Genomic DNA, 19,649 nt, shown 5'->3' on the forward strand with positions numbered 1-19,649 from the left:
GGGAAAGGGGCACCACTATTGCAGGGAGCGTGGGAAGGAGCAGGCATCAGTCCCAGGGCAGAATAAATGTATGCGTAACAGGAATCACTTCAAATCAAGTTCAAATAAAGTTTTAACAGGAATCAGTTCTGCAATTAACTTTGGGGGGAAAAAATATTATCGTGGATAATATAATAGCACTGACATTTTTTTCATAGTTTAACACGTAGGCTTTCGCGACCAATATCTTATCCATAAACGTATTTTTGGGTTAGATCGCGTAAATATGAATGTCGTTAACCCGCCACCGACGCAGCCAATTAGTAAGGTTTGTCATGGAAACAAAACGTGCCAATTAGTTACTACTTCAGCACAGTTGTGTTGGAGAGTAAACCCACATTTATAATGTGCGTTTCGCTGGTGATGCAGCTGGTTGTAATCACCAGTGAAACGTTGTACTCAAATTATACATGTTGATAATCACAAAAATAGTTGGGGTATTGAGTCAGTTACATCGTGTTGAGGTCAAGAAAATGGACACCAGTATTTTGTGGGAAGTTAGCAATGGTTCTTCTCCTGTGTAGAATGGCTCCAACCAGATAAAAGTCTAACGTCCATAACGCCTCCTGCAAAGGGCAGTAGTTTTACAAAACGGTTGGGGAATTAAAATCACTGGGTTTAGTGCTGTGGAATCAAACGTTTTTGGATGAATAAAGAAAAAATATACCTTTGTAACAAATACACTCACTCAATAAAATTACATTGTATATATATCTTTGTTTCCAAATTTCGTTCGGATGCTCATTCAAGTAGAGTAATATCATCTACTTAAAATAGGAAACTCGATAAAAAATACAAAGAGCCATGAATGATAATACTGTAATAACGATACTTTGTAACTAAGACAACTGAAAAGAGTTGTTTTGCACAATACAGGACACCGGCACGGGTAAAAGAGTTTGGCATTGAGTAGATTAATCTTGCACTTTTATTCAAGAGCATATCTTCTGAACCTATTTTGCATCGCATCACGTTCATGACCAAAGGGCATATTCTGCACCCTGCAAGACATAGCACCACATGACTTTACCATGGCACTCAAGTCGAGCTATAACCATTTCACCCTTACACCACAAACACCATTGATGGCTGATATTTTACAATACAGAACAGCATAGGCAATTCATTTTTAAAGTTGTGTACACATACGTTTTAAAAAGCGAAAAAACTTGCAACATGTGAAATTCCAAGCAATGCATATGCTTAAGTAATGCATTAAAATAATAGCTCATGCAATTACCCGAAGACACTGTATAGTATTGTATTTCCTGTCGGAGGTGTTAGCGTAAAAAAAATGCCAACTTTCAAGTAATGTTTTCCCCTCCACGGTCTACTGCATTAGGGTTTCCACGATACAGCAACACAATATTACATAACACGGTCTACGCTAATTGTACGTTTTTACTAAATACTGCTAGTTTCTCATGTTATTTTCTTCACATCTTACTTCCTGAAGAAACAGTAAAATACACACCATTAGTTATTGATGAATCGCTGTTATCCATTACACTGCTGGGTTTCTGCATCACAACATAGTAGCCGAGACCATTGCGGTAATTTACAATTTTTGCTGTACTGTGTAACCGACTCAAGTATGAGGGCCTCCCCACGCATTGTGGGTCGCGGGAGTTTATTTGACCACACTTCACTCACGTTGGTCATTGCGGTTGATGCAGGCAGAGAGAAGTGACATGCAAGCACAATGGATTTTTCTGCACTGCCCTCTGCTGACCACTTGCGTAGCACAACCCCGCAGGTGGTAATTATACAACCTCGAAAGTACATGCACCGTTCTTTAATTACCAGGCAATTCCAGAGCAAAGAAATCGGCATTGTATCTCGTTTATTAACATCGCAGTACATGCAAAAGGCTTCTCGAACAACAGGTATTTAGGCCACAGCAGGTTCAGCTTTTCAAATCTACAGATCTTAACTTGTTTGACAATACGATGACGAGATTCATAAGTTAGAGAACCCAGACTGGACCACAATAAATGTGACAATGGTAAAATATCTATATAATTTCAAGTGTTTTGTAATATTCCATAGCATTAGAACATTGGATGATATAATAAGGTGTTTACATTTTCAAAGCTATATCGTGCAGTGAAAGCTGATTTAATTATACAACCCTGTATGCCAGTCAAATTTGAACCCAGATTCCAATCATATGAATATTAAATTATAAAGGGTGTACCCTAACTACACCCGATGAGGCAGCATAGCTTCAGGTTCGGTACACAAGCTCAAAAACTATACGAGGTAAAATAATAAGCTAAATCGATGTTAAGTACACAATAAATTTAACATCCACAAGATGTCCCTGTTACATTTTCTCAGCTTTTTCTTTAAAGAAGACAATTTTTACGCAAGACACCACAACTTAACCCCTAATGAAAGAATAATTTACATTCTGGCTTTAATAGTTACTTTGGCAGATTCATAATTATTTTAACTTCAGAATCTGTTGCATCCATGTCACACATGCAAAACCATTTACTACCATAGAAACAGGATGCATTCGAGATGCCCATATAGTTTTAAAGACAAGTACACTGAAAACATTTCATTTATTCAATGAACTTGTGTACCCCACACTGAAACAGGGTCAGCCAACTGAATGCGGATGTTGACCATGCAGAATTTGTTTCATTGATCAAAAATATTTTGAAACAACTTATACTTCATATATAGCATATGAGTAACATTGAAACAGAGGAAACTTTTTTTATATATATAAAAAGAGCCCAATGTAAAGTTTCCGTGTTCCCCCTCCCCCCCCCCAATGCCAGAGTAGTCCTCATATTCGCCGCCTGTGTCTTAACGATTCACATGTTTGCGTGCTCGTGCTGTAGCCTCGTGCCGTATGCCCGGGACACCGTGTTCCACGCGTCCATGTAGCGATCCATGCACATCGCTACGCACTTCTGCAATGACAGCAGCAGTCGCACACAGTCGGTCACTCCGATCGAAATTTCCAAATGCAGTTTCAATACGTGTAATGTTAACATGCAACTCCGTTGTGGGTAGTTGAGGGCAATGTAGCAAAATCTTTTGTTGTACTGTTCAATGCACCCACTTCTATGCTTCCTGTTTTCACCAACCTGCACCGACCAATGTAACCTGTGGTTAAATAACTCCTATGGCCTGCATGGCGTAGCGAGGTCCTCATGCAGCGGTCCATAAAAAATAGGGCCGTACATGTTAATGTGCACATGCAACCCTAATTCAAAACCGTTGTACAAGACAACCAGGGGAAAAAAGAGATGGACCTAGGAGAGCCCGTAGCATTGAGAAATACAGACAAAAGCTGGGGAATATTGATGAGTCTAAGGTGACAGATGACCTTTGCCAGCGTGATTTGGTTTTGTGGACGTGCAACGCTCCAGCTGTAGTCCTTATTGAAAAAAGGGATTGTTTGTCGATGAGAAGGATTTCAGTGTTAAGTTTGTAATATATGAGAAAGGTTGAACTAATTTAAAGTTGAGACTGCATCAAGGCAGGAGGTGGGAATCAAAGCACCATGGTTTGATTTAGTGTGCTCCTCCGTCTCTCTCTGTGTCCCCTGGTGTGTCTGTGTTAATTCCCTCTACTTAGGGTCTGTATATATATCTGCGGTTATGTGTTTCCTCTCTCTCTTAAATTTAGCTCTTCTGTACCTGATGATGATTGCTTGTGTTGCAATCGAAACGTCGTATGCTATTATATAATTTTATTATTTCTACGTGACTTTACCGAAAAAACCAAAGAGTAATTCCTGCAGTCACGAAAGCACCTAATCAAGTTCGAACCACCTCTACGGGGAGGTATGAAGTCTGTGTCTTTGTGTTGTCTCCGCTGGTGTATCTGCCTTTGTGCCTTGACTTGGGTTTGTATCGCTGTGTTGTCTCTGCCTGTGTGTGCCTTGGTGTCTCCGAGTGTGCGCTGCGACTTCCTCCGCAGCCCCCTGTGTGACAACTCGTGCCCTCTACCCGCACCGTCCTTTGATATGTGCTCTCTTCATGCTAATTTGTGTCCCATTGTCTCTGAGTCCCAGCCCCGTCGTCTGTCTATTTAAGGCTTCGGCACAGAGATGCTGCTTCACTTCTTCACTGTGTGCGTGTCTCTCCCCACATGTCTCTTTGCGGTCTGTGTTCTATCACTCTTAAATTTCACACTTAACTTACAATTGAGCAATCTTTGAAATAGCGTAATCAACCAGACCATGCGTTAATTGTGTTTTAACCGACCGTCTGTGTTGCTTTATATAGTTTCCAAATTTTGCTAAACCCTGTTTGATTTAGTGTGCTCCTCTGTCTCTCTCTGTGTCCCCTGGTGTGTCTGTGTTAATTCCCTCTACTTAGGGTCTGTATATATATCTGCGGTCATGTGTTTCCTCTATCTCTTAAATTTAGCCCTTCTGTACCTGATGATGATTGCTTGTGTTGCAATTGAAACGTCGTATGCTATTATATAATTTTATTTTTTATTATTTCTACGTGACTTTACCGAAAAAACCAAAGAGTAGAGGGTTCAAACCTGTTCGGAATTGTCGAGGGACGTCCCGGGTTTGCTGATGCACTTCTTAAAGCATTTGTCTGTCATCCTCTGTAAATAGATACGAGATGAGTAATTAAAAAAAACAATTACATGCGAGTTGTCTTTTCATTGGTCTCAAAGCACCTGACGTCAGTTACATAATAACACTTCTTACTTCCGAGACGTACACCCTGTAGTTGATCATTTGGGTGAACAGAAAAGCCATTTTAATTGTTTCCTAACACCCATTGAGGTTTGAGCAAGACCTGTTCCAACTGGTGCCGAGTTCCAGTGTTTTTCCTTTCACTCAGAAGGTAGGAGAGTCCCAAGACATTTAGGGCATTAGAAATTATGAATTAGATTATACAAGTTTGGTAAGCCACCAGCAGCCAATGTAGTTCACGAAAAACTGATGCAACTCGTTCTCGGCAATAAATACCCCCATAGCAGTGAGGTACTGCATTCTGAACCAGCTGAAGTGTATAAATAAGAGATAAAGGCAATCCTAGGTAGGAGTGAGCTTTAAGAGTCTACTTTGGATGAAACAAGTGTACGAATGACTATGTCAAGGTCTTCTGAGAAAAATTTGTACTTTGTGGATTAGCGCTGAAGTTAAAAACGACGGCTCCAGACAACCGCATCTCTCCGATTAACACTTTGAAGGCAGCTCTCTAGGAATAAACCCTCATCCGCCACATCCCAACTCCTTGCAATACTCTTGCAGTACTACATCAACGGCCAATAACCCTCTACTTTGTCCGTGTTGAATCTCAGCCAGGCTCTTCACGAGCAAGAAGAGACACAGTTATTTTTCCACTGCCCTTGTAATAATGCCCCTGTGATGCCTGAAAAGACCATCTTGAGCTGTGTTGTCATTTGTACGTTGTTGAAAATGTTGCCCATGCTTCCTTATTACCTCCCCAGTGGCTTCATGTATTTACATTAAACAAGAGTGGTACATACTGTTTGGTTCTTTCGGTAAAGTCACGTAGGTAGAAAAAATGATCGATCACGACAGTTTCGATCGCAACACAAGCAACCGTCATCAGGTGTGAAACCCACGTGACTTTACCGAAAGAACCAAAGAGTATGGATTCCTGCAGTCAAATCAAGAGTGGTACAGTAATACCCCGGTTTAAGACGGGGATGCGTTCCTGAAAAGTGCGACAATGAATATCGAAACGACGTGAATCAAAGTGATTGAGGAGGTGAACGCTGAGAGGCGACGGATACGTGAAAAGGATGATGCAGTCAGCGACGTGAGTGTGGGGTTGAGGCGAAGCAAATCGAATAGCGGAATTAATAAAGTGACGACGTATTTGCGGAACGACGTAAAAGGGGGAGACGTAAATCTGGGTATGACCGTACTACAACAGAGCTCTGCAGAACACTTCAATATTTAGGGAAAACTGAACTTGGTTCTGCTGAATATGGCAACGACGACTACTGATTTCTCACCAAATGGTGCAACTTACAGTCGGACTCACCGAAGAGACAACAGTAATATTATAATGACGATGATGATGCTGATGGAACAAGTGGACCCTGACCAGTATTTAACCTTACAATCTCACGAGCAGGAGAACCCCCCCAAATCCGTGGCCATCACAATGGACTGCAGTGGCACAAGATGACATCTAGTGATGGGAGGAAGCACTTAGGCAAAAGCAACTCCCAACTGCACGTCCAGCCATTGCGTCTGATTTACAGCACACTCCGGTGAGCGATGTAATGACTAACAGATCGATTACGTTCACCGAAATCAGAGATTACCCATGATTGTGAGAATCGATTAGTTCAAACGACAGCACTGTACAGTAAAATTACACACAATCTGTATAAAAGACAGATTGTGCAGACAATGGAGAGACGTGAACAGCACAGACACGTTTGCAGAAAGTGCACAACATGACAAAGGAGACAGTATGCTGTAGGCAAAACGAGGCAGTACGAATGGAATAAAGACGACCCAGCCAGTACAATCGACAGACAGCACGTATAAACAGTACAAACGAGACCGGCCAGCCAGCTACTTACGAACGTGACGGGTTGAACAGAATTGGCAGTACAAACGAAACCAAAAATAATAATCGACTCGAATTGTTACCCTGAATGGTGTCATTTAATCGTATCGTATCGCGAGATGGGCCGTGAAGAGTGAATAATTACTAGACATCTGTGAAAAAGAGCTTTGTAGCTCATCGGATTTCTCCAGCATAAAGATTCTGATACTTCTCGCCGACAATATAACATCCGCTTTGGACAGTAAAATAGATAACGTGCAACAATACCGTTCACGCGGTACAGATGCGGCAATACGGACAGTGCAAACGATGGGCATGGTAGCCACGAATATGAACGTTGCAGGCAAATATTCTGTCACTCATTTGCATGGTGACATTCGTAGGCAATGCGGCAGTCATCGTGGCAGATTACCGCACGCACAGAATCAGAAACTTCTTGAGATCGACGCGACAACGTCCGTCGTGATCGCGCGATTCCATTTAAATCACCAAACGTCTCCATCCGCATCTACTTTTTTGGGGTTAGGAACCACGTGGTAGTAGCAGCTTTATGCCAAAATGCATGTCATCGAACCCTCCACCACCCGACGAAATTGTGTTTACGTAGATTTGTTTTTGAAAATAACACAAGTATTGATCACATCCTGACCAACAAAACACCCATCGCTTACCGCTGGCTTTAGACGTTTCACTTGAATTTAGGTCTACAATAGTTTAATAGATAACCTTACATAACGTGGTGGTCTTTAAACGGACCCCTCAGTCTGCGCTCACTCAACGGAGGAATGGTAAAACAACACTCCCCGGCCGTCGCTAGCAAGACCCTTAACGTTTGGTATTCAGCTCCTGCTGTCAACGCAAGACTGGAACGTGCCGCGTACTGTCACGCGGCACCTCCGATTAGCACGGTTAGCTACGTACGGCGCGAAAGAAGTTCAAACATACGTGCAAAACACACATGCTCTGTACGCCATGCAGAAACATGGTGTGGGACAATCAGTTTCAAAGACAAGGTATATTACGATCAGAAGCGCGTGTGTTTGCATGTTCACCACAAAGTGCTGTGTGTGGTGAATGCAGACTTGACTGCATGCGAAAGGTTTCTATTTGGTGTTTGAACATCGTGCCACCTGTTTTATTGCCAGAGGTCCCATGATATTACTGTACTTCACACGATCGAGGCTTAACAGGCCTTCACCTGCAAGAGTTCCTGAGCGTTCGCCAGAGCGATCTGAACTTTCACTTGCTCCATGAGCATGCCGGTGTCCACCTTGCCGCCTGCAGCACCGGCGACGTCGCCGAAATCGCCAGTGAAGTCCATGGCCGGGCGAGGAGGCCTCGTGTTGGAGTCCGCGTCGCTGGGCCGGGCTGTTTGAGCCGGGAACCAAGGGCACAGATCCACGTGCGTCCGGGGGTCCTCGCGGGGCGGGGTGGCTACGGGCCTGGTGCCTGCAGAAAGCGTGCGGCAAGGAGCCCCGCAAAAACGTTGTTTCTTCAGTTTTTAAATAGTTCAATGTCATGGCGACGTTGTGTGATAATAATTACTGGTCGCTGTTAAAGCATCGGGCCGTGGCAGCGTTGCCGATGTTATTATTCAAATGTTGAGCGGGCTACTACAAGGCGGACATCTTGGTAAGGGGCGCGTTTGAGAGGGGTGCGAAGGGGGTCCTGCCTCACGCGATGACGTCACGCCGAGTCGGGTTAATGTGGGGACGTCACGACTCGCTCGACCCCTACACTGTACAGGATGGTCCAGACGTCTTGTGACCCCCCCCCCCATTCAACTCTCTAAAACTTAATATATTTTCTAAAGGGTTATTTAAAACAAAAATTAATAAAGGAACAAAAAATGTGAGGGGGTCGATTAATTGGGGGTCACGATACATCTGGACCACCCAGTACTGTACAGTATTAATGATCCTCTTATCGACAACAACAAAAAACCAACTCAAAACCCATTCGTCAATAATACTGCGGCTTTAAACGGCGACGTTTCGTGCCATAGCCCTTCTCGATCGCACATAAATCAACATGAAAAAAAGTCCGGTTGGGGGGGAGGGGGTGGGGGACATTGAATCGAAACGTCGCTAATTTTTACACAGTGTTAGGACCGCACACAGCGGCATTGACGAACGGCGTTGGCTTTTGTCTCGGCCTCATTGCCCCTTTGTTGCGTGTGGGCTCGTCTCCTGTCGAGACCACGAAGGTGGTGGCACGCCACTTCGCCCGCTGCAAAGGGCCGTGCCACGTGACCACGACGCCACCGCTCCCCCACAACACAAAAAGACATTTCACGCACAGATGCGTTAAGAGCCTTTGACCGCCCCTCCAAAAATTTTAACGATTTTAACCCCAAGGGGCCTTCCATAAATGACGTCATGCGATTTTGGACGATTTTTGACCCCCCCCCACCACCTCGTCACACGGCGTTACAAAAGGTCAGACCCCCAACCTCAAATATGACGTCACAAAGCTCTGCCCCCCCCCCAAAAAAAAATCATTTGCATTTAAAAAATAAAATATGCTTAAAATCGCTTTAATCTATTGTCATTGTAGTGTGTATTTAATGTGGCGTTGCACTCTGATGTAGGAGAAAACATTAAAAAGTCTATTTAATTAAGTAGAACGTGTTGTCTATATTTATTTAAAGTTGCGCATTTTGATGTGACGTCACATTTCTCAACCCCCTCCCCCTCCCCTCGTCGCACATCGTCACAAATGTCTGACCCCCCCCCTAGGTGCGTGACGTCATTTATGGACGGCCCCCAACCCCATCGTATGCACTCACCCGGCGTCCCGTTTTTTTGTTGTAAATCTGGAGTGCTCTTGCCAAGCAGCACGGTAATTCGTAATTTTTTTTTTAACAAGCCTGACTGCTGACGAGATACACAAGTTTGGTAACCGGGTTGCTCCTGTGGTACCGCCGCGGCGGAGCAACTCCGTCGGGGGCCGTAACCACCGTCGTGACACCGCCACCGGGGAGTGACGGCGCCGACGCGGCGCGCCCCACCCCCACATGTATACACACACCCCACGTAGGGCCAGGAGGGAAGGTCACCTGGCCCACGGGTTTTTATCCAGAAGCCCCTAATGGGATCAAGCTTCGTGGTTCCCCGCGGCCGGGAAATTGGGCGATCTACCCCAGAGGCCGACACGCACCGCGGCGCCGTGACCTGACGTTAAAGTTACGTGGTCACGGCGGAGGCCGTTGAGCCACCGCGAGTGAAACCGCACACACACGAGCACGAGTCAGGAGGCCAAGGGGAGTACGGATCGGAATGCCTTTGTTAGGATTAGGGGTCGAGATAACAAAGGAACACGAAAGTAACTCAGCCTCTGAATGGACAGGGCGGCACAGAGGGTGGGAACGGCGGTACGCCTTTGTCATAAGTAATATTACAGATCGTAATGTGAAAGAGACGAAGGTAACTCAGCCTCTGAATGAACAGGACGGGCACGGGTGCGGAAGCATCTGAATGCCTTTTGTTCTAGGTAAGGTCACGGATCCGAATGTGAAAGAGACGGGAATAATTCGGCCTCCGATTGCGAAAAAGGGGCACGGGTAGACAAACGAAAAGACCACGAACAGCCTTTGCGATCGGGTGTATAAAATACGGGGGCTTAGCGTAGCAAGAGATAGTCCTTCTTCAAAATCATCGCGGTCCACGGAGCATTGGGGCCGGCCGTTCGTATCGTCCGCGTGACGAATTTCAGCGCAGTCAGGCACGATCTTCTGCGGAGACGACTCGCAGCATCGCCTTCCCACCACTTCCAGCGCAGCAGAGTGAACGTAAGCGTAAGTGAAGGAGAGGTGAGTTGAAGCTATTTAATCGAGGGTAGAGAGCGGAGCGGTAGGCAGGGTAAATTGAGCCTAGGATCCCCGTAGGATAGGCTAAGAGGGCCGGCTGACTCGCACAGACGCACGTAGTCAGCGGGTTACTCTCGGTAAATAAAATCACTAGTAGGAGGATAATCGGTGTCGTGTGGTCTCTGGGAGTGTGGCGTCGGGTGATCGCGTGCGCGCAGAGTTGTCTACATCGAGGCGGAGTGCTTAGCGTGCGCGTGCCTACGCGGCTGTCTGCGGAGTGCTGCTTTGTGTTCGCGTACCCATACGATCGTTTACAGCAGTGCTTAGCGCTCGCGCGCCTGTGTGATTGTGTTGCGGTCGCGCGCCTGCGCGCTTGTCTAATAGCGAGGTAGCGAGCTAAGCGCCTGGCGCGCGCGTATTCGCGCGGTTGTCTAAAGCCATTGCCAGAGCGTGTGGAGCGTGTGAGTGAGGGAATCACGCGTAGGCGCGCCGCACCTGTTTGTTTACGGGCGAGACGGGGTTTTACTTTGCGAGCGCGCTCATCGCGGTTCGCCACCCCTGAACGGCAAAGCGCGCCGCAAGCGTAAAAGCAGACCACTGCACCAATTGAAACATGCCGACGCGGGCAGCCGCAAAGTCGGGAGCGCAAGGGGGCGAAGAATTGGGGGTCGGTAGCCCGGACAACACAGAGCAGCTGGGGGGTAGTGGGACGAGTGTTACGGGGGAGTCGGAGAGTAATGACCCCGACAATTCGGTGATGGCGGGGGATGGTAGCCCCCACATTGCTCCTGTGGTGCCGCAGCAGCGAAGCCGCTCCGTCGGAGTCGTGGCCGCAACGCCGCCACCTACGAGCGACGGGGCCAACGCTGCTCTTCACTCACCACCCCCCACATGAACACACACACCCCCACATAATGCCCCCACATGAACACACACACACACCCCCACATAGAGCCCCCACATGACAATAACAACAACCGCCATTCGCCACTAAGTGGTGGTGACGTCACCACGACGCTTGTGCCAGGCCATGTGCACCTTGAGGCCACGTGAAGTGTCGAAGGCCCGCTGGCAGGAGGTCACGGGGCAGACCCAGGTGCCACGGGTCGACTGACTGAGATGACTGAGATGACTGGCTGATGTACCACCTGTGCCCCCTACTGTGCCAACCTGCTGTGCTTTAGCCACCCGGCGCTCCGCTCGTTGTTGTGTGCTCCTCCGCCCTCCGTTGTTGTTGGAGGGCGACTACCTCCAACTGCCCAGTAGCGTCCTTCACGAGCCTCCTCCACAGAGGCCGATCTTGACACCGCTGGTACCAGTAATCGGCAAGTCCACTCAGCTCCACGTCCTCCTGTACCACATCACTCCATCTCTTTTCTAGCCTGTGCTGCGCCCGTTTAGCCCCCTCGATCCGGCCGAACAAAAGCTGTTTCGGCATGCAGTGGCTGGGCATGCGGGCTACATGACCCAGCCATCGCAGCCTTGCCCGCCGGAGGAGCTCACCGATGGGACCTTTCCCAGATATTTCAAGGATTTGTGAGCTCCTCAAACAATCCAGTCTGGTTGAACACAGGATGGATCGTAGGCAGGCCAGCCTAAATGTTTCTAACCGGCGAAGATGTTCCATTAGGGGGGTCCACGTTTCGCAAGCGTAGAGAAGGGAGGGAATGACTGTGGCCGAGAAGACCTGAAGCTTAGTGCGGAGCGACAGACCAGGTAGCTTCCACACAGCGTTACACAACCGATGAAAAGATATTGCCACTCGACTGATTCGGAGTGAGACCCCTGCTGTTAAACTGGAGCCTGTCATAATCACACTGCCCAGGTATGGGAAACTTTCCACTCTCTCCACAACTACCCCATCACCGATTTGGAGTTGTGGGGGTGGAGTGTCCGATGGTACAAAATACCCAGGCAGGTGCTTAGTTTTGGTGGGGCTGATGGTAAGGCCCCATCTCTTAGTGGCACGCTCCAGTCTCAGCAGCAGCGTCTCCAACTCCTCCTCTGAATGAGCAGCTATTACCAAATCATCGGCATACATAACGTGGTTGAGCAATAGGGAGCCATCCCTTGACCGCACCCACATGAACACACACACAGAGCCCCCACATGAACACACACACACACCCACATAGAGCCCCCACATGAACACACCCCCCCCCCCACATAGAGCCCCCACATGAACACACACACACCCCCACATAGAGCCCCCACATGAACACACACACACACACATAGAGCCCCCACATGAACACACACACACCCCACACAGAGCCCCCACATGAACACCCCCCCCCACATAGAGCCCCCACATGAACACACACACACACATAGAGCCCCCACATGAACACTCACACACACCCCCACACAGAGCCCCCACATGAACACACACCCACATAGAGCCCCCACATGAACACACACACACACACCCCACACAGAGCCTCCACATGAACACACACACACCACCAAATAGAGCCCCTACATGAACACACACACACACCCACATAGAGCCCCCACATGAACATACACCCCCCCACATAGAGCCCCCACATGAACACACACACACACACACATAGAGCCCCCACATGAACACACCCCCACATAGAGCCCCCACATGAACATACACACCCCCACATAGAGCCCCCACATGAACACACACACACCTCCACATAGAGCCCCCACATGAACACACACACCTCCCACACAGAGCCCCGAGGGGAGGTCACCTGGCCGACAGGTTTTCACCCAGAAGCCCTCTCATGGGACCAATCTTCACGGTTTCCTGCGACCAGGGAATTTGGCGACCTCCCCCGAGGCTAACTCGCACCGCGGCGCCGTGACTTGGGTTGTAATCACGTGGTCACGACGGGGCTGCTGAGCCACCGTGGGTAGAAAACACCCACGACACACACGGGTCAGCAGGCAGGTAGGGGGGGCGGAGTCACGAACGGCGGGAAAACAGGGCCGGTCCTCTGATTGGTAGGACAGATGCGCTTGTGTAGAGGGTAAAATGCGGACGTCTGAGAGAGCACCGGCCTGAGGGAGAGTGGCGGGAAATCCGAGCCACCTGATTGGCCGGGAAGGCCAGCGGATCAGCGCCGAATTATCTTTGATGTGGGGAACAATAAAGAAGCGAGAGAAGGTAGGGATAGGGGAGTCACGTGTTCTTCTCGAGTCAGGGATCGGGGTAGTCATCTTGCCGGCCACTGGATCGTCCGTGAGACGAGTCTCAGCGGAGCCAGGCCCCGCTCTCAGCGAGAACTTCGAGCAGCCTCGCCTCTCCACGGCTTCCCGCACATCCAAGGCAAAACACGGGTCACGAAAGAGGGAGTTGGGTTTTAGGATAAGATCCTAGGGAGTTCAATTCTAAGGGGACGAGGTAGATCGGGTTAGACCATCAGGAGATAGGTTAGACCTGTCCTGCTGACTCAGACTGATTTGGGTGATAGGAGCTCGCAGACACGTCGGAAATAAATCGTCAGTGATCGATAAACCTTGTCGCGTGGTTTCTGCGAGTGTGGAACGGGCGCATGGTGGCGAGAGTCCGCTCGTCGTGATACGGGGGGGTTTGCGCGCGGGTAGCTCTGTTGAGGCGGCCATTGTGTGCGCGCCTGACCAGGGTTCCTGCGTCGTTGTACCCTGTTTGCGCGCGAGTGTGTAGTCACCCACGTGTTTGCGCTCGCCCATACGTGTAACTCGTGGTTAGCGTGTGCGTGTGGCGAGCGACGGTGGACTCGCCCGGGTACACGCGTGATTATTCATACAGCCCTTTAAATAATCTCCGAGACACCCCCTCCAAGCGGCAACGCGTGTGCGAAGGACGTCTTTGCCCTCTGACCCCTGACCCCCGTTCAGCGCGTGTGAGTGGTGCGCGGGGTTGTGTGAGCGGAGACGTAGCGTTTGAGTGGCTGAGATTCAAGGCGGTCGTGCACCAGCCCCGAGCTATGCGCCCCCAAGCAGGACCCGCGGACCCGAGGGGCTGCACCGCGAGGAGACGGAGGGCGGGAGCCCTCCCACCACGGGCGAGGAGTCGAATAACGGCGGCTCTCACACGAGCGAGGCGTCCGGAGCCCGCAGCCCTACCGAGATCAGCCTTCCCCCGGAGGTGGGAGCCGGGGGCCCGCGTCCCCAACACTCCCTTAAAACAAATGCTGCCGGATTATATTGGTCTGGAAAGCAAAGTGGCCACAGTTGCACACTGGAGGAGAGTTTTCCATGTGTGCATCGTAATCATCATCAAGCATCCGCATCCGCCACGGTTTGCGTGCGGATGCGGCTTCGGGTTGTGTCCCCGTGAGCTTTGTGTAACGTCAAAGCCAGGAGATCTTCTGCTTAGTCGGGTTTTGCACGACGTGTTTCTTTGCGGCTTCTTGTATGTCGTCGTCGTCATCATCATCATCATCACGATGCGTTGGGCATATCGCCCGTAGTAGGTGGTCCACAGCACATTTCATAATTTGCACTTTCCTCTGTCTTGTGCCAATGTGCTCAAGTTAGGGGCCGTCCATAAATGACGTCACGCACCTGGGGGGGGGGTCAGACATTTGTAACGATATGTGACGAGGAGGGGGGGGGTTTAAAGCGATTTGAAGCATGTTTTATATATTTTTTTTTGGGGGGGGGGGCAGAGCTTTGTGACGTCATATTTGAGAGGGGGGAGGGCCTGACTTTTTGTGACGCCGTGTGACGAGGGGGGGTTCAAAAATCGTCCAACATCGCGTGACGTCATTTATGGACGGCCCCTTAGTGGCACATCTTTCTGGCGCCAATCTATTATGTCGTCGTAAAGTAATTTTTCCGAACACACTTAATTTTCCTGTTGTGCATCCTACATGTGTCCAAATAGTGCCAGTTTTCTTCACCTGTATGAACGTATGTTTAACTTTTTTCGCACCGTACGTAGCCAACCATGCTCATCGGAGATGCGTGGGACGGACAACACTTGCTTTCCAATCATCCATCTGTTCTTGTGAACTCCCATTCGGCTTTCCAATCATCTACCTTACTCGTGATCAGTTACAACACACGACTCGGCTTAAGCCTTCCCAATACATTTATTGTTAATTTCACATCAACGATAAGCGTGTTCCGCACCACGTACGGACATTCCCCCTTGCCGATGAACCAGCGTGCAAGGGTGATTTTGAAGTTACGGTTTGGAAACATCAAGAACGATCGACAGCGGACTTTGTCAAAATGTGCGCTGGTGCCAGCGTGCGAGACGAATATCCTGGCAAGGTCTGACGTGCCCCGTCAATATGAAATGTCACCATGAACTTGCAAGTAAACTACGTATTGTTTAGCCTAAATCAACTTACAGTCCATTGGTAGAAATGATGGAAGACACATCCAAATTACATACAACGCCCATCTATAACAACACTTTCACTTATGCACCCGACTCAAAAGGATATTTACGGGTTTGCTTTTGAGTGTATGCAGACTGCAGTGAAATGGTGGGTAGCTTTGAGTTTACAGTATTTCAGTCATTCCACATTCTGCATCTCGAACCATTATTATTTTGACTTTCACTCTTTGAGAGTTGCCCCAGTAAAAGCCATTTTGCACTCTGCACGCTGCATGCCTCAAGCGGAGATTAAAACGACTTAATTCCGTGCAAGTCAGCTCGCTTCGCTCGTTTCCACTTGCCTCTTTGCAGCAATGTCACCTTCTACAGCAGTATGTATGTATGCTGAACTTATTTCGCACCGCATGTAGCCAACCATGATAATAGGAGGTGCAGGAGAAAGACAACTAAACACAAAAAGCAGTTTTAAAGGCAGTACTTTTCAATCTAGATTTAAAAGTGCATAGCTCCAGAGGCTTCACAATATCGGAAGAGCGTTCCAGGCGACCACAGAAGCGCATCCCAAATCGCGCGATGCGGTGACCTACTCTGTTCAATGGCTAGCCAAAAGCCGCTGTGAGGACGAACGAAGTTCGTACGACGGTTTGTTCCCTTGACGAGATCAGCAAGGTATCATGGTTCATTTGTGGAAAGCACTTTGTGTAATGAGTGCAGTAGTAAATCGTCAGTGACAACAAAAGATCCTGCCCCCCCTTAATTGTAATTTGTTTGTGACAGGGCATCTGGTTTGCACAATGTCCCCAGCAAGATTGACACCGCACATACATCCCTGCGTACCTCGTATTTACTGCCCTTGCTCTTATACTCCGACACATCCACAACCGTTACGGACCTGATTTATATTCTTTAAAAACATACATTAATTTTTCCAAACAAGTAAACTATCATTTTGATTTAAAGCTTTCGTGACTGCAGGGATTCATATTCTTGGTTCTTTCGGTAAAGTCACCACGTAGAAGGGAAACAATACAATTTTCTTGCTGTGGTTTTCACACCTGATGATGATTGCTTGTGTTGCAGTCAAAACGTCGTGAGAATCGTATTGTTTGATATTTCTATTATTTTATTGTTTCCCTTCTACGTGACTTTACCGAAAGAACCAAGTATAAGTAAACCATTATCAGTGTGTGTGTGAACTGAAGGACAAGTCAGGCCAGATTGAAAAACGGTTTCGAGTTCAGTACCCGCGAACCTGAGTCTAACGATGTAGGCGACCTATGACATCTCACAAAGATAATTCATCATCAGGTCCACAGCGATTCACGTGACTTATTATCTTGCAGTCCTGTGAACAGGAGATGGCCTAAGCAAAACATCTATTGGAGTATATTCTTGGTTCTTTCGGTAAAGTCACGTAGAAGGGAAACAATAAAATAAGAAAAATATAAAACAATAAAATTCTCACGACGTTTCGACTGCAACACAAGCAATCATCATCAGGTGTGAAAACCACAGCAAGAAAAATGAGAATTTATTGTTTTATATTTTTATTATTTTATTGTTTCCCTTCTACGTGGCTTTACCGAAAGAACCAAGAATATGAATCTCTGCAGTCACGAAAGCTTTAAATCAAAATCTATTGGAGTGCATTGCCGCAGGCCATCAGCACTGTTCACTTTGGCTGCCATACAATAGGGATGTATCTATTTAGGGCTTTGCATCATGCCAACACCTGCAAGGATTAAACGAACATTCATCTTATTTGCGCAGCATTTCAAGGGAACTAAGCAAAATACTATTTGTGAGAGTTAAATGTTAACGTTATAACGTTATAACAGTGTACCTCCTCATATTGAATACATCCATGTTTGCTGGTGAGCTCAATACACCATACATACACACTACGAATCTGCAGCTCCAGGTTTGATGGAATACAGCGCTGGGAATTGAAACGCTAATATGTGAAGAAAAGTAGCTACAAAGAAATCACATTTTAAATATAATTGACAATCTTGATTTGAAGCTTTCGTGACTGCAGGAATCCATACTCTCCGGTTCTTTCGGCCGTCTTCAGGTGAGAAAAATTAAAGCCACAACAGAAGATAATTTTTCTCACCTGAAGACGGTCGCTTGTGTTGCGACCGAAACGTCGTGTTTTCTTTTATTATTATTATTTTTTCTATCTACGTGACTTTACCGAAAAAAAACCCAGAGAGTATTATTGACAACGTTAAAATAACCCTCTTTTGAAACCACCACCTGTGAACTTTTAACTCCTCAAACTTGGTGCTTAGGGCCACAAGTGAATGTCTTTTTTGTTATCGTTTTCATTCTCAACTGAGTTAACGACAATGTTGGCTTCAGTGCGTGATATTTGCAACATAAACGAGTGCACGATACAGTTTCGCTACAATGTCGTGCAATCAAGCTTTACAGGAGCACAAATGTGCTGCTACAGATTGCCACTGTGGCTTGATCGTCCTGTGGATATATCTTATGGAAATGCCCAGTCACAGATTACCCGAATAATTTTGATAGAATCAAGCATGTTATTAAGGGAGAATGACGGCATTTTTCGTGGAATTTTAGCACAAGACAATGCAACCTTAAGAATAACAAAACCTCAATAAATAATCAACAACACTGCCCTGAAAGAAGAAACAATATCACGGGCGATATTTATGGAAATGGCCCAACTTCTGCGATGGAAAAAAAAGGCTATTGCCTAAAACTTCACCAATGCTGTCTCTTTTCTTCCACCGCGATGAATGGCCACGGCCAGAAGAAACGTTATCTATTATATATATTCGTACCTTTTAGGGAAGACGTGTTATTGACGAATGTGTTGACTTTTTGTTATTTGTGCTTGTCGACCACTGCCAATGCAGTACCGCGCCAAAATTTGTTTAACCTCTGATAACAGTCCTGTTTTACACCAATTCAAAATACGTAGTCCGCACAGCTACCAACAGAAGATTGAATTTGAGAAACAAAAAAATTCCCACAACTGCCCAACACAATGAAGGCAACGGCAACAAGATCCATGGGTTTGCGAATGTTGGTTTCTTACACTGGACAAAGGTTAGCGACGGACAACACCAAAAGGCATTTTTACCCTGGGTCGGGGGTCAAAGCTATCGGCGAACGAGACGTAAGCTAAGGGGAGGGGCGGGGAGGGGCGGGGTGGCTGGAGGAGTACACCGCGTGCGGAGTCGTGTTCTCGTGTCTGTCGCCGTGGCGCGTGCCGACTAAGTGATGACGGTCGGGCCGGTGCGTCCCGTGCGCCCGTGGATATCGGAGAGCTTCTGGGAGATGGCCACCAGAGGAGCCAGCATCACCTGCAAAAAAGGAAAAGGGGGCGCGCGATTCGTTGCGATTGTTCTCATGCGTTTGATTCCAATGCCACCGCCACCCACGCTCGTCGTCGAAGGTGCCCGGTGGACAAAATAAGAAGACCACGATCTGACTGGCTGTCAAACGTTAAACATTCCATGCGATGGAAGCCATCGCACTTGAAAGACGCGCCGACGGACAGAGAAGTTGAAGGGACCACTGCAAGGAGGTATCGGTGAATGAAACAATCATGCCCAAAGGGACTAGAGAATGGCCATCAGAGCCATCGTTGCCTGTGATCAAATGACGAAGCTGTAGCATGGCTAGGCGCAAACTCGCACGCTAAGTAAATAAATGATTCCACTGCAGGGTGAAGACCTCCCCAAGCGGTACTAATCCACCTATCACCTACTCCTGAACGGCTTTGATCGCTCCATCTCCACGGTGGACGTTCTTTCAGACGTGTTTCCTCCTTTGGCTGCCACTCCATGGTTAGTCTCGACCGCTGGGGCCATCAACACAGCCCGCAATGTGTCCTGCCCAAGCCCACTTTATTTTTCTGTTACCACTGTCACCCAAACAAAGGAATAAATAAGAAAATAATAAAAATATAAAACAA

The 19,649-nt window shown here is 47.6% G+C and overlaps 2 protein-coding genes across 3 annotated transcripts in view; both read right to left on the reverse strand.

Annotated features, from left to right (window-relative positions):
* Positions 1-1,865: 1,865 nt before the first annotated feature.
* On the reverse strand, positions 1,866-8,233 carry TIMM13 (translocase of inner mitochondrial membrane 13). The gene is made up of 3 exons (XM_032970665.2): positions 7,780-8,233; positions 4,558-4,626; positions 1,866-2,966 (listed from the first exon to the last, which is right to left on the reverse strand). Exons 1-3 carry the CDS (start codon positions 7,900-7,902, stop codon positions 2,868-2,870), a joined length of 291 nt encoding a protein of 96 aa, XP_032826556.1. The 5' UTR covers positions 7,903-8,233; the 3' UTR covers positions 1,866-2,867.
* Positions 8,234-15,424: 7,191 nt separating this feature from the next.
* Positions 15,425-19,649, reverse strand: part of PGM1 (phosphoglucomutase 1) — a 30,428-nt gene continuing 26,203 nt past the window's right edge. For both annotated transcript variants that reach the window (XM_076073984.1, XM_032970666.2), the window contains exon 12: positions 15,425-19,035. In XM_076073984.1, the coding sequence (XP_075930099.1) occupies positions 18,946-19,035 (90 nt within the window). In that variant the 3' untranslated portion in view covers positions 15,425-18,945. The remainder of the gene's footprint in view (positions 19,036-19,649) is intronic.

The sequence above is a fragment of the Petromyzon marinus genome, chromosome 44 (assembly GCF_048934315.1).
Source record: "Petromyzon marinus isolate PM22_M1 ecotype Great Lakes invasive population chromosome 44, UKy_Petmar_22M1.pri1.0, whole genome shotgun sequence".
In the NCBI taxonomy this organism is placed as follows: domain Eukaryota; kingdom Metazoa; phylum Chordata; class Hyperoartia; order Petromyzontiformes; family Petromyzontidae; genus Petromyzon; species Petromyzon marinus.

Bases quoted from the DNA above. Each gene is read 5' to 3' on its own strand.
- TIMM13 (XM_032970665.2), bottom strand. From the start codon at position 7,902: ATGGACTTCACTGGCGATTTCGGCGACGTCGCCGGTGCTGCAGGCGGC. The intron at 4,627-7,779 runs GTGAAGGCCTGT...ATCTATTTACAG, and splicing joins ACGCTCAGGAACTCTTGCAG to AGGATGACAGACAAATGCTT. The intron at 2,967-4,557 runs GTTTGAACCCTC...CTGTCATTGCAG, and splicing joins CCCTCGACAATTCCGAACAG to AAGTGCGTAGCGATGTGCAT.